At 48.6% G+C, this 13,432-nt stretch overlaps 1 protein-coding gene across 1 annotated transcript; it reads right to left on the minus strand.

Annotated features, from left to right (window-relative positions):
• Positions 1-5,123: 5,123 nt before the first annotated feature.
• Positions 5,124-11,660, minus strand: TM6SF2 (transmembrane 6 superfamily member 2). Its single transcript, XM_006871689.1, has 10 exons — positions 11,566-11,660; positions 9,958-10,061; positions 9,045-9,142; positions 8,869-8,972; positions 8,464-8,546; positions 7,658-7,782; positions 7,391-7,492; positions 7,034-7,126; positions 6,243-6,362; positions 5,124-5,333 (listed from the first exon to the last, which is right to left on the minus strand). Exons 1-10 carry the CDS (start codon positions 11,658-11,660, stop codon positions 5,124-5,126), a joined length of 1,134 nt encoding a protein of 377 aa, XP_006871751.1.
• Positions 11,661-13,432: the final 1,772 nt, after the last annotated feature.

A 13,432-nucleotide genomic window follows, 5' to 3' on the forward strand; every position in this document is an offset into this window, starting at 1 on the left:
ATCTATTTGTTCTTTTGGCAGTTCATGGTACTTTCAATATTCTCCTTCAACACCATAACTCAAATGCATCAATTCTTCTATGGTTTTCCTTATTCACTGACCAACTTTTACATGCATATGAGGTTATTGAAAATACCATGGTTTGGGTCAGGCACACCTTAGTCCTCAAACTGACATCTTTGTTCTTCAACACTTTAAAGAGGTCTTGTGTAGCAGATTTGCCTAATGTAATATGTTGTTTAATTTCTTAACTGCTGCTTCCATGAATGTTGATGGTTGAGCTGAGCAAAATGAAGTCTTTGACAACTTCAATCTTTTCTCCGTTGATAAGAATGTCCAGTGGTGAGGATTTTTGTTTTCTTTACACTAAGACGCAATCCATACCAAAGGCTTCGATCTTCTTCGGTAAGTATTTTAAGTCCTCTTCACTTTCAGCAAGCAAGGTTGTGTTATCTGCACATCGCAGGTTGTTAATGAGTCTTCCTCCAATTCTGATACCAGCTTTTCAGATGATTTGCTAGGCATACAGATTGAATAAGTGTGGTGAAAGAATACAATCTTGGTGCACACCTTTTTTAATTTTAAACCATTCGGTGTTGCCTTGTTCTGTTCAAACATCTGCCTCTTGGTTTATGTACAGATTCCTCATGAGCACAATTAAGTGGTCTGGAATACTCATGCTTCACAATGTTGTCCATAGCTTGTCATGATACACACAATTGAAAGCCTTTGCTTTCAATAATCAATAAGACACAGGTAAACATCTTTCATCTAGTTTCTGCTTTCAGCCAAGATCCATTGGACATCAGCAATGATATCCTTCGTTTCACGTCCTCTTCTGAATCTGGATTGAACCTCTGGAAGTTCTTTGTATTCTTGCAGCTGTTTCTGTATTACCTTTAGTAAAACTTTGCTCACATTGACTGTCAATGATATTGTCCTATAATTTCTGCAATCCACTGGGTTACCTCTCTTTGGAATGGGCACAAATAACAGTTCTCTTCCAGTAAGTTGGCCAGATAGTTCTCTTCCAGGCCAGATAGTGCCTCCTGAGCCTCCTCACTTTCTTGAAAGATTTCCATTTTTATTCCGTCAATTCCTGGTTGCCTTGTTCTTTGCCAGTTCCTTCAGAGCACCTTGGACTTCTTCCTTCAGTATCATTGGCTCTTGATCATATGCTACCTCTTGAAATGGTTGAACATTGATCATTTCCTTTTGGTACAATGACTCTGTGTATTCCTTCCATCTTCTTTTGATGCTTTCTGAATCATTCAATAATTTGCCCCGAGAATCCTTCAATAATGAAAATTGAGGGTTGAATTTTTTCTTAAGTTCCCTAAACTTGAAAAATGCTGAGTGTGTTCTTCCCTTTTGATTTTGTAACTTCTGATCTTTGCACATTTCATTATAATACTTGATGTCTTCTGACCTTTGAAATTTTCTGTTCAGCTCTTGTACCTCCTCACTTCTTCCATTTGTTCTAGCATCTCTACATTGCTAAACCTACTAAATATTTATTTGATTTCTACAAGAAATTAAGAACTCTAGGTCAAGTGAATGGCTGTCTAACTTGAATCACCAGAATAGAGAGTCATGGCCTCTTAATCAATTCCCAGACTTGAGCCAGTTACAGACATTGTTAATTGCCATTGAATCCACACCATGCCATAGCGACCCTATGCACAATAGAATGAAATAGTGCCCGGTCCTGCGCCAACCTCACAATCATTGTTACACTTGAACTGATGTGATAAAATGATGGGCTGACCTTCTAAAGACACAATAACGGCACCAGCTAGGTGTCAATGCCTTGCAGGGTCTGGGCAATGTTATCAAGGAGGCTGTGTATGCTCTAAACCAATATCTAATCCATGGTGCTGTTTCTCCAATTACCAAGATCCACAGGTCCAGAATCCCGGAGTAGAAATGGAAATGGCACCACTCACTTTAACAACTCGTGACCCACTTGAAAATGTTTGCTTCCTGTCCCTGTGATCTTATGCTTTTCGGGTCTGGACATTTTTGTTCCAAAGGAAGGAATACTCCCACCTGGAGACACCACACTGATTCCATTGACCTGGAAGTTATGAATGTCCTTTGGCCATTTTGCACTCCCTGTGCCTCTGGATCAACAGGCAAAGAAGGGAGCTAATATATTGGGTGGTGTGACTGATCCTGATTACCATGAGAAATTGGCTTGACATTACATAATGGTGGTAAAGAAGAATATGTGTGGAATTCAGGAGCTTCCTTAGGATGTCTTTTGTACTACCATGTCCTGTGATTAAAGTCAATGGTAAACTATTGTTAAGTGTCTTTGAGTCAGTTCCGACACATATTGGCCCTGTTCGGATTTCCAAGGAACGGCTGGTGAATTTGAACCACCAACCTTGTGGTTCCAACCAACCTTTTGGTCCAGGACATCATCCCCACAACACCATATCAGGACTCCAAATGGTAAACTACAGCAACCCAATTCCAACATGAGTACTAATAGCCCAGATCTTTCAGGAATGAAGGTTTGGTTTGCACTACCAGGGAAAGAAGCACAACCAGCTGGGGACAAGGGGAATTCAGAATGGATAGTTGAAGAAGGGTAGTTCTAAATACCATCTATGACCACATGACCAGTTGCAAAAACTAGGGATGTAATTATTATGAATATATATACATATATCTGTGTGTGCATCAAATATTTTTGCTTTGTTCATTTGTGAAATATAAGATGTAAATGGAGTCAATGTGTTTTCAGTTGTACATATTGTAGTTGTATCATCTTAGGTGCAAATATAACTTTTAATCGTCTTTATTTAAAGATTATGCATATGGTTTATAGGTGCAAAGTTGACAAAGGGTAGACTATGTTAAGGCTTTATGTCAACTTGACTAGGTCCGGATTCCCAGTGGTTTGCCTGTTGAAATGTGGTTATCCCCATGATGAGATTTAATACAGTATAGTTAACTCTATGATGATTTGCTATGAGCAGCCAATCAATTGAAAGGATGTTTCCTTGGGGGTGTGGCCTGCTTCCAGTATAATGGACACTCAGGCAAAGCTTGCTTGCTTTCTGCTGGGTCTGAATCTTGCATCTGGCTCACCCTCCAACTTCCACTTCTTTGGACTTGAGCCAGCGGCCTGCTTTATTGTTTGCCTGCCTGCCAATCTTGATTCATCTGACCTAGACTTGTGAGATATTTCATTGATATAAACTTCTCTTTATATATGGTGGTGGTAGTGTGCTGTGGAGTCAGTTCTGACTCATAGTAACCTGTGTAGGGTTTCCGAGGCTGTAAATCTTTGTGGAGCAGAAAGCCTCATCTTTCTCCCATAGAACAGCTGGTAGTTTCAAACTGCTGACCCTGTGGTTAGCAGCCTTGCTCCTAACAACTACGCTACCAGAGCTCCTTTTCTTTATATATTGTTGTTGTTAAGTGCCATCAAGTCAGTTCCAACCCTGCATAGGGTATCCTAGGAGTGGTTGATGAGCTTGAAGCACCAACCTTGCAGTTCAAACTGATTTTGCAGCTTAGCGCATTAACCCACTGCACCACACCAGAACTCCTCTCTTTATATATATATATATGTGTGTGTGTGTATATATATCTATATATACATCTATATTACCCCCACACCCTGGTTTTACTTCCCTAGAGAACCCAGTTTAAGACACCAACCAAGAATCATATACCCAGCAACAGTTTCTCAAATATGACCAGATAAACAGAAATTAAAGGAATTTATAAGAACCAGATAAACTTACAGAAAATACTAATGGATATTCTTTGGACTCAGCAAAAACCTGAGATTAACATAATGATACCACCACCCAGAAGTCAGTCCAGATATAGAAGTATTTACAGTAAAACAAGCCTGCAAGACTATAACAGTGAATCAGAGTTGACCATTTATAATGAAGTCAACTACAAAGCAAAAAGAGGGAATAGTGTAATAGTGCAGATACAGAACTTCCAAATGGCAAGAAAGTCAAGTAGATTTCAAGATAAGCAGACAGTTTTAAACTGGAGAAGAAATTAAGAAATTACAAGGTAACCACAAAGAGAATTAATATGCCACATATCAAAATGAAAAAGAAGAAAACCAGAAATATTTAGTAAACATTAATAGAAAAGAAAACTTACAAAATGAAGTCAGTGCAGAAAATTATGTGGAACAAAGAAACCAGCAGCAGCACACAAAAAAAGAAATACACAGCCAAATAAAACTGATGATCTGCTCGGTAAATTTTTCACTCAATTCACAACGGAGGTTTTAAAAAATCAAACCAGGAAACAGTAGGTCCTCCCATCAAACCCACTGCTGCCTCTCCACTGTTTTTCCAAAATGAGCACCAACTGGACAGCAAAGGCAGAATTATAGGTTGTGCTGTCAAACAGACTTGGACTTGATCCCCAGCTCAGTCACATCCAGGAGGGAGGACCTTAGGCCTGCCTTTCCTCTCTCATCCTCAGTTTCCCTATCTGTAAAATGGGGTGACATCCAGCTTGTAGTACAAATGGTGGTCCCTTGGTATGGCATAAATTGGGTGCCTGATAACTGTGCCAGTTTATTATGAAAATTCATTGATGGAGATGCGATTGTGGCCCCTTCTCTCTCAAACTGCGAACCCAAGCAGGTCTCTCATCCTCTCTGAGCCTCAGTTTCGCCATCTAGAAGATAAAACTGTGCATGCCAACTGGAGACAGATTTCTGTTGTCCTGGGACCCCCAGCACCCAATGTCCATGCTGGCAGTGATGAGTGGGTCTACAGAGTTCCAAGGAGAGGGTCCCTTCATCCTTGTACTGTGAGATACACAGGCAGTGACACATTAGACATCAAAAGAGTCTTTACTGTTCATGGGGGGAGAAGATGATGGATAAATTTTGGGAAGGGATAGATGAGTGTGCTTAGGGGTTGGGACACTGTGACAGCTGAGCATGACCCCCTCTGTGAGAACACCTGGCTCCCAGGGTCTCACATCTCACAGCAGGCCTAAACCCACCATTGCCAGGTCCAAAGACCCCTGGAGAGATTTCTCCCACCCCTAAAAAACTCAACCCAACCTTCCTGGGACAGGGTCAGCTGGACATGTAAACAGAGTCCTGGGCAACCTGGCACATCCCCTCAGTGCTGTTTCTTGTGGTGGGCCAGGGGACCCGGGGGTGGTGGGTGCAGAAAGAAGGCAGGCCGCCGCAGGCAGCGGTAGGCAAGCAGGTGGGGGCCCAAGGCGTAGAGCAGGTTGCACACGAAGAAGCAGACCCAGGCATCCTCGGGCACGCGGTAGGTAAAGGGAGTGCGCAGGTGCAGCGAGGCTCCCATGTGTGAGAACTGCGCCTGCAGCCGAATGGGGAAGAAGGATGTCAGGGCCAGGACAGGGTCAGCAGCACCAACATGCCACCCTGGAGTCTCCCAGATGGCTGGTGGGTGGCCCAGGAGGCTCTTCATCTCTACCTGAGTCTGCCTGATTTACCTGTCTTCCTTCATGACCTGCTGTTTACCTCTCCTCATCTGCCTGTCCTTGTTCACCTCTCTGTGAGCTGCTTGACCAGAAGGAACCATGTTCATTCCATGCCCCACCTATGACCTGGGACCACCTCGTTCCCCAGCCTCCCCCTTCCCCTGGCAGAGGTACCACCGTCCATCCCGCTGTGGAATCTCAAATGCCTTGATATAAATTCTGTCAACTCAACCCACCAACATCCTGGGCCCAGGCTTTATTATTCCCACCAGGAACTCAGACACAGGGCACAGCTCTGATGGGCTCCCTGACGCTCAAACAACTCCCATGCCTCCCCAGTGCCCTCAGCACAAGTCCTTAGGCTGAGGTCTAAGCCCTGAGCATCATTCTAGCTGTCAATTTGTCTTATCTCTGCCTTCACCCGCGTTATAGCCCCATATGAATTTTTTTTACACTATTCTCACTCCTGGAATGCCCTTCCCTGCGGGGAGAACTCATACCCATACTTCAATGCCCAACTCCTAAGCATCCATCCCCTTCTAAGAAAATTCTTCCTCTGGATTCCCCTACTCAGCATGTTTCTCCGTCTCCCCAGTCCTGACCCTATGAATTTGGGCTATCTGTTTCTAGCTCTGTCTCCCCAGACTAGGGACCCCTCAGTAGTTGTGCCAGGGGCTGATGTCTCTGGGAGGTCCAGCATCAACGTATCCAGGCACCAGCACAAAAGCAGGTGATGAGCAAGCAGAAACCACTGCCCTGATGTGCCTGCCCCACCCCAGCCTCACCTGGCCAATGGCTCCAGCAAACACCAGGGCCCAGTCCGGCAGCCAGGAGCAGCCAGGGAAGATGAGGGCGTAGGTAGCCAAACCATAGAAGGGCAGCACGTAGAACATATATACAAGCATCTAGAGGTACACAGCCCAGGGGATGACCAGTTACCTGAGCCGGGTCTCCCCAGTCACCAGAGGGGAGGGACCCGGCTAGAATCTAGCCAGCCTCAGACTCCACCCAGGATGGGACCCTGCCCGCCCAGCATCCCATCTTTCACCTGTGAAAACAGCTCCCCTAATTCCCTTAGGGACCCACCCTTCCCTCCACACACTCAGACCACATGGTTTGGATGGAAAAGTGCCTACCCCTTTACTCCAGAAGTGGTATATAACCTTGACTTGGCCAATTAGGTACTCGAGCTCCCTTGCCACAGCTAATGATTGATTGGCTACAGGATGTGCAAGTGACTCAAGTTGGACCAATCAAAGCCTGGTTGAGATTTGTCCTTAACCTCTCCCAAGATAATAAAGTTTTTTTTGTTTTTTTAAGAGCTCACTATATTTCTGGGTGATGGACTGCGGTAGATGGAGAACTCTACAGAATGGCTGCTTGGGAAAGAAACCCATGGTAAGAGACAGATCTGCTTATGAGCTACTCAATCCAGCCATGCCTGAAACTCAAATCTGTACTTGTTAGCTACATGGTTTCACCAATTTGACTTGTGTTTCTGACACCTGATTCTAAAGAGGTTCAATGGAGCCCTTTCCATGGGCAAGAGTGCTCTCCTCCCATCCTGCCTTCTCACCTGCACCTTTGGATAGGCCACGGGATCCCGCAGATATGGCTCATACTGGTAGGTGTAGACAAAGCAGGCATCCGTAGAGCAGTCTAGTACCACCTGGGGCAGAAATAAAATATACCCTACCACATTCCTCCAAGGGAAGTCTCCCCCTCCCTCTCAGGTGGGGCTCATACCCCTCATTCTGGACTCCCCTGCCCTAGGTTTCTCCTGCTGGCTGGGAATTCATAGATACCAGGGATAAGGCAAGATGACAGGGTCTTTGCCATGCAACACACAGGTCAGACTCGATAAAGAACTTCCCTGGGTAATCAAATGGAAAAGCAATTTGATAAAGGAACAAGCTGGACAGCTAAGACTCACCAGGCCTCGGAAGAGGGTGAAGAAGCCAGCCAGGGCGAGGTATATGATGAGGGCCAAGTCTACTGGGCGCTGCAAGAGGCCCTTTCTCTGCTCTTCTTGCACCTGGCATATGAGAAAGAAACAGAGACAGTGTGATTGGGCTGGTATGCAGCAGGGATTCAATAAAAGCTGTTCTCTTCCTTCCTGACAACCAAAAAGACCCTTCCATGGAGCTCTAGAAAGAACTCAAACCAAGGACATTCAGGAATGTTGAGACCAGGCACTCACCAAGTTGGGGCTGCAGCAGGTGGGTGCTTGGGACTGGTTGAAGACTCTCATGCCAGCCCAGAAGGGGACCAGTATGTATGGGATGGTGAGGAAGAAGGCAGGCCTGATCTCTGAGCTGTATTTGCCTGTCAGGGTGAGGGAGGGTATTGTCACTCAGTGAGAGTCTCCAAGGCCTAGCTAGCCCATTAGCCAGGTCACAATAGAGGCCCTGGTTGAGTGTCTTGATTCAGTTACTTCAGCTCTAACACCCTCCATGGCTCCCTAGTGCCCATGAATTAATGTCTATTTGAGAGCCTATGAACCTGCCCTTATTTATCTTTGGGCTCCAGTTTCTTCTAGAGCTGGTTTGCAACATTGGGAAGTTGGCTGGGTCAACACAGTCTACATTTCACCTGTTCTTCATCTCACCACTTCTGAGTACACCTGAGTTCCCAGGACCCTGATAAGCTCATACCACCCCCACAGCCCAAGTGGCCTGCCCTACTTGTCCCTATTTCCCAAGCCCTCCCTATGAAGCTTTCACTATGTCCCCAGAATCCACCCTAAAAGTCCATTTCTATGTCAAGGGGCCAAATCTCTGGGGCCAGGAGCCAGGGGCTAGGGGCCAGGAGCCCAGGGAAGAAGTAGATTCAGGATCTCCTCCCCCAAGAAGAAAAAAGAAGGGGGCACACTTGGCTGCTGGCTAAGAATGTGGCTGAACAGGCATTGGAGAGAAAGGATCTCTGCAGATACTGAGAAGGGCACAGAGGATGAAACGGAGAACTTCTAAGCACAGGGGCATAAAGTCCCTAAAGCCAAGGTCTCACCGAGGATGTTTCCTGGAAGGAATACCAAGATGCTCATGATGAAGGAGCCCAGCCAGTAGAGTCCAAGGTTCCGGTACCTCTTCCTGGGTGGGAGATCATAAGGTGGCAGCAGGTACTCACCCTTTGGTCTCAGAGCCCTCTCACCAGGGCCCCATTCTGCCCAGGATATAAGGAACAACAGGGGGACAATGGGGGGAATGACGAGTCAGAAGCCTCCATCAAAGGACAGAGGTAGCCACCTAGGCACAGGTGCCAGCTAGGCACTTGACAACAGTCCTTGAAATCTCCTTCTGGCCACTTCAGTCCCCTCCCAGGCTGGAAGCCCTGCACAAACTCCTGGCTCCAATCTGGCCTGACACCCCACCCTGAGGACTCATTCGACCTCCCTCCAGGTACTCCTCCAACCTTCTGTGAATGGCGCCAGCCATAGCCAGGTAGAGGAGGTAGTGAACAGTGCCGTCCCAGTAGCAGATGAAGACACCATGGGCTGTGCTCAAGTAGGGCTCACCCTGAGGGATTAAGTGTGGGTCTCAGGGTGGGGAGAAGGGGACTGTGGTCTCCCATGCTTGCCCCACACTTACCTCTCTGGTGTAGAATTCCATGAAGCCCACCACATAGCCATCTTCCTGGAGAGAGATGATAAGGTCCACCATAGAGGTGAAGGCGAAGACTGCGAAGACTGCAGAAGAGTGGGCGGAACATGAGACCTCAGGTGTGGGCAGAACTAGGGCAGGTCCAAAGGCCCTCAGAGCTCAGACCAGGCATGGATGGGAGTCAGGCTGGATGGAGCAGGGACTAGATTGGGTATGTTTGGGCTCTGGCAGGGCAGGAGAGGGCCAGACTAGAAGTATGAGGGTCTGGGAAAGGAAGGATCCCAAAAATGGGTGTGGGGGTGACTAGAATGTAGGAGGACTGGAACAGGTGTGAGGGAATCAGACCAAGTATGTAAGAGCTTAGAATTACGTGTGGCAAGGCTTGGGCCTGGGGATAGATGTAGCTCTGGGCAGGTGTGGGCAGGGCCTGAGACTACTGTGGTCAGGAATGAAGATTCCAGGTAAGGACTCCAGGTCCTCCTCACTGCTCCCTGTCACATGACCTACGGACCTGGCTCATTCTGCTTGTCTGATATAAGTCACACTCTCCGCCTTTGGAGGCTCCCAGACTGATGATAGTAGTACCATCGCTGACTTTAGGAGACACCAGAGTGATTGGGAAGCACAGTCTTTGGGGGATTACCAGTCTGATGGTGGAGACACAGATTTTGCTCTCAGGAGCCCCTAGACTTAAAGGGAAGGTTCTCCAATCTAATAGGGAAGGTTCTTCAGAGAGGACCTAGCCTCCTGATAACAGAAGATCTTTAGGGATTTTTCCTAGTCTAATGGAGAAGTCTCTTTGAGGCTCTCCAGTTTGATGGGAGAAGCCCTTTGGTGGCACCAAACCCTGGAAACCCTACTCAGACAATTCCCCTTCTCCAGTACACTTCCATTGACTCACCAGCGTAGAGGGGGTCATAGGAGATGTGGCTATAGGACAAGCTGTAGATAGTTACAAAGAGTAGCACCAGGATCAAAGCACTCATCAACGCCACTCCCAATGGGCTGTGGAGAAGGAAATCAAGTCAGGAAGCCAGGCACAGTGCTAAGGTCCTACCTACCCTGGTGGTGCAAGGTCAGACTCGGGATGGTGATGAGGTTGATGTGGCCATCTGTCCATCCAACAAGGCCGTTCCCAGACCTACCCTTTTCCATCACCAGGCTCTTGACTAGACTATTAACCCCTTCTGGAGCCCCTTCCAGAGTCTCTTTTCCACTCAGCAAACATCTATCTATTCATCCTTCTCAGACCATCTACATTGTCCCTCCTCTAGAAAGCCCCCTGTGACTCCCCAGAAAGGATCATTGGCCAGGTTAAGTACAGGGGGGTCAAGCACAGGGGGAATTTGCACACCCCTCTGACTGCCCAATTTATTCCATCATTAGTTGACTTGCTTATGATTGAATTTGCTCAGTTACTCAACAATGCCAAGCTCCTCTGTGGCCAGGTCCAGCTCCCATGCCTACCTGAGGGTCTCTAGTGATTGGCTTTAGGAATTTCACTCATTAAGACTCCTCCTGGATAAAGTTCAAGCACTTTCATGACTCCACCCCATCTTTGCTGCATCTGGCCCCACTAACCTGATAAGGCAGGTCAACCACATTTGTAGATAACATCAAAGTGTCACTGGGAAATCCTCAACACAGATGGGCAAACTGAGGCCCAAAGAGGGCAGGAGGACTGCCCAGAGTCACAGTGAGGCTCTCTAGGTCCCACCTTCTTGGACAACCCACTGACCCTAGGATTCCTATCCTGTCCCCTTCCACCCACAGAACAATTACAGAAATCAGACAAGAATCCCCCCAGCCTCATTCACATACAATTACTAAACCTCAGCTATTAAAGGATGGTGCGAGGTCTATAATTATGCCCATTACACAGGTGCAGGGAACTGAGACTACCAGAGACAATCAGGTTCATTCAGAGTCCCAGGGATGTGTGAAGGAGGCAGCTAGCAATTCGCATGCACAGAGGCTTAAGCTTGGGTTGTGTTTTGGGGAGTGTGAGGGCCTTGGAGACAACAGAAGCTGAGGCTAAGGGCAAAATAAAGTCCCAGTTCTGAGTCAAGGCAACAGCGGGATCACTTGTTGGGGAAGCCAGGCAGGGCATGTGTGGCAATTGCCTTATCTAGGCAATACTTTGACCCTGGTGACTTTGGATTCTGTGCTTGGTGCATCCCTGGGGAAGACAAGACCCCAGACCCTCCAAAGTCCTGCCCTGTAGGGAGTTCTGTTCCTCAACCCTCCCTCTCCTTAGGCCCCAAGTGGCCTAGGGACACCCATGTCCCTCTGGTCATCTTCCGGGTGGGAAGAGGACTTCCGGTTGAAATGGGGGTAAGGCTCCTGGCTCAGACCCTCTCTTAGGACGGAGCTGGACTGGGGGCCCAGGGCTCGAGAGGCCCAGGTCCGTTTGGCACATCCTTCCTCTGTCCCCTCCTCTGTCCCCGCCCAAAGGTCCAGCAGTCTTCCAGTGCCCGCAGCCCCCAGCCCATTACCTCCCCGCACGCACTGCGAGAGCGCTGAGACGTGGTTGAGCGCGTAGGACACCGGCAGGGCGCTGAGCGACAGCGCTGCAATCTTGCCCGCCAGCGGCGGGAGGTCCATGGCGGCTGCGCAGGGACCTCGGTACGGACTCCTGGGTGCTCGGTTTGGCAGCGCACCTGGGAGGGGGGCCCCGCCCCGCACAAAGGTCGACCCCCACCCGCGCCCGGGCGCCACGGTAGCCTGCAGGTCCGCTCCTGGGGAGCCTCCGAGACGCCGCGCCCCGCCTTCCTTGACGGTGACCCGCCTCTCTCCCCTCCCCCTCAGCGCGGCCCCTCCCCCCTGCCTCTGTCCCCCAAGCCCGTTTCCAAATCAAAAGCTAGAAGACCGCGCGGGACACTTGTGCTCAGTTGCCGTGGCTGCTCTGGGCCTCCGGCTCCCCAAGTTCGTTCTGGGCGTATTCGTTCCTAAAGTCTCTCCTGCTCTTAGGCTTCCTTGTGCCCTTTGTCCTAAGGTATTAGCATCTCGACCCGGAAGGCGATTCCACCTCCGGCAAGCCCCACAGCACCCCCATCCATTCCATTGGATCATGAAGTGGTATGGGTTTAGAACCCCATCCCAGAGCCTAAATGAGCCTGTTTGAGTCTTATATCCTAAGGCCACCCTAAACACCATGTTGGGATTTCTGAGATTCCTTACATGGGGCTCTGACACCACAGAGGCACCAGGCATGAGGGGAAAGGTGAGGTGGAACCAGTTGGTGAATTTGGGTAGTGGTCCTGGAGAAAGAAAAACAAGGCCACCCACAGGGATGGGTTTGGGAGACCCCAAACTCATGTAACCAATGGGGACGGGGTCAGCTTATAAAAAGAGGGATGTTGCTCTCTGATAGGTGTCATGGGAGATTGGACCTGGCCAGTGTGGGAAGTCACAGGATGTGGCCGAGTAGGTAGGGTCCTTGTCCAGGCTGGGTCCCATGTAAGTATCGCACTTCTGTTTTTGTTACTATGGCTATCTCCATTGCCAACTGTGAGCAAGAATTCAGGAAGATAAAACTAATTGTTATAGATTCTATCTTCTATACATATGTATAAGGAGCGTAGTGGTTATGAATCGGGCTGTGAACCTTGAAGTCAGCAGTTCAAAACTACCAGCTGTTCCGAGAGAGAAAGATGAGGCGTTCTGCTCCCGTAAAGATTGACAGTCTTGGAAACCCTGTACAGGGTCACTATGAGTCAGAACCAACTCCACGGCACATAAACAACATACATATGTATAGACCCGCTGGTTCCAGCTCTATGTGAGCTGGATCCGTCCTAAAAGCAAGGCCACTGGAAGTTCGTGCTCCTACAGGACTATAGTTGGAAAACTCTTAGCTCTCCCCTCAGGGCTGGCAATTTCAGGCAGCCTGCAGGATGCCACCCCAACCCCATTCTTCCCATGCCCTGCTGTTTGAGGACCTGGAGCACAGATGGAATGTTTGTAGAAGGGCCTGACTTTGCACACGGTGTCCCAGGCCTGCACACTCATGGTTCCAAGAGCCCCCCCACCCCCCCCAACCAGGGAGTAAAGTCCATGACTGGAGCCTGGTGAGCCTCCCAGGACCTACCCTGGAACTTATGGCTGCCCTGCATTGTCTTGAGTTCCTGCCCCAGTGCCCTGGGTAGTCCCAGGCTGATATCCTGCCCCAGTGTCCTATGTCCAGTCAGGAGACTGGGTGTCTTGAGCATTAGCACAGCTTCAAGTGGGCCCTTCCCTGAAAACTTCCTCCCACATCCCTCCATGGAAATGCTCCCAGGCAGCCTCCTCTGTGATACCCCAATCCTTCCCTGTATTACTGAGGAGCCACATAGATCATTTAGGGGTTCACTACCACCTCCCCATCCAGCTGCGGT

Source organism: Chrysochloris asiatica, unplaced genomic scaffold, assembly GCF_000296735.1.
Source record: "Chrysochloris asiatica unplaced genomic scaffold, ChrAsi1.0 scaffold00173, whole genome shotgun sequence".
NCBI classification, from domain to species: Eukaryota; Metazoa; Chordata; class Mammalia; order Afrosoricida; family Chrysochloridae; genus Chrysochloris; species Chrysochloris asiatica.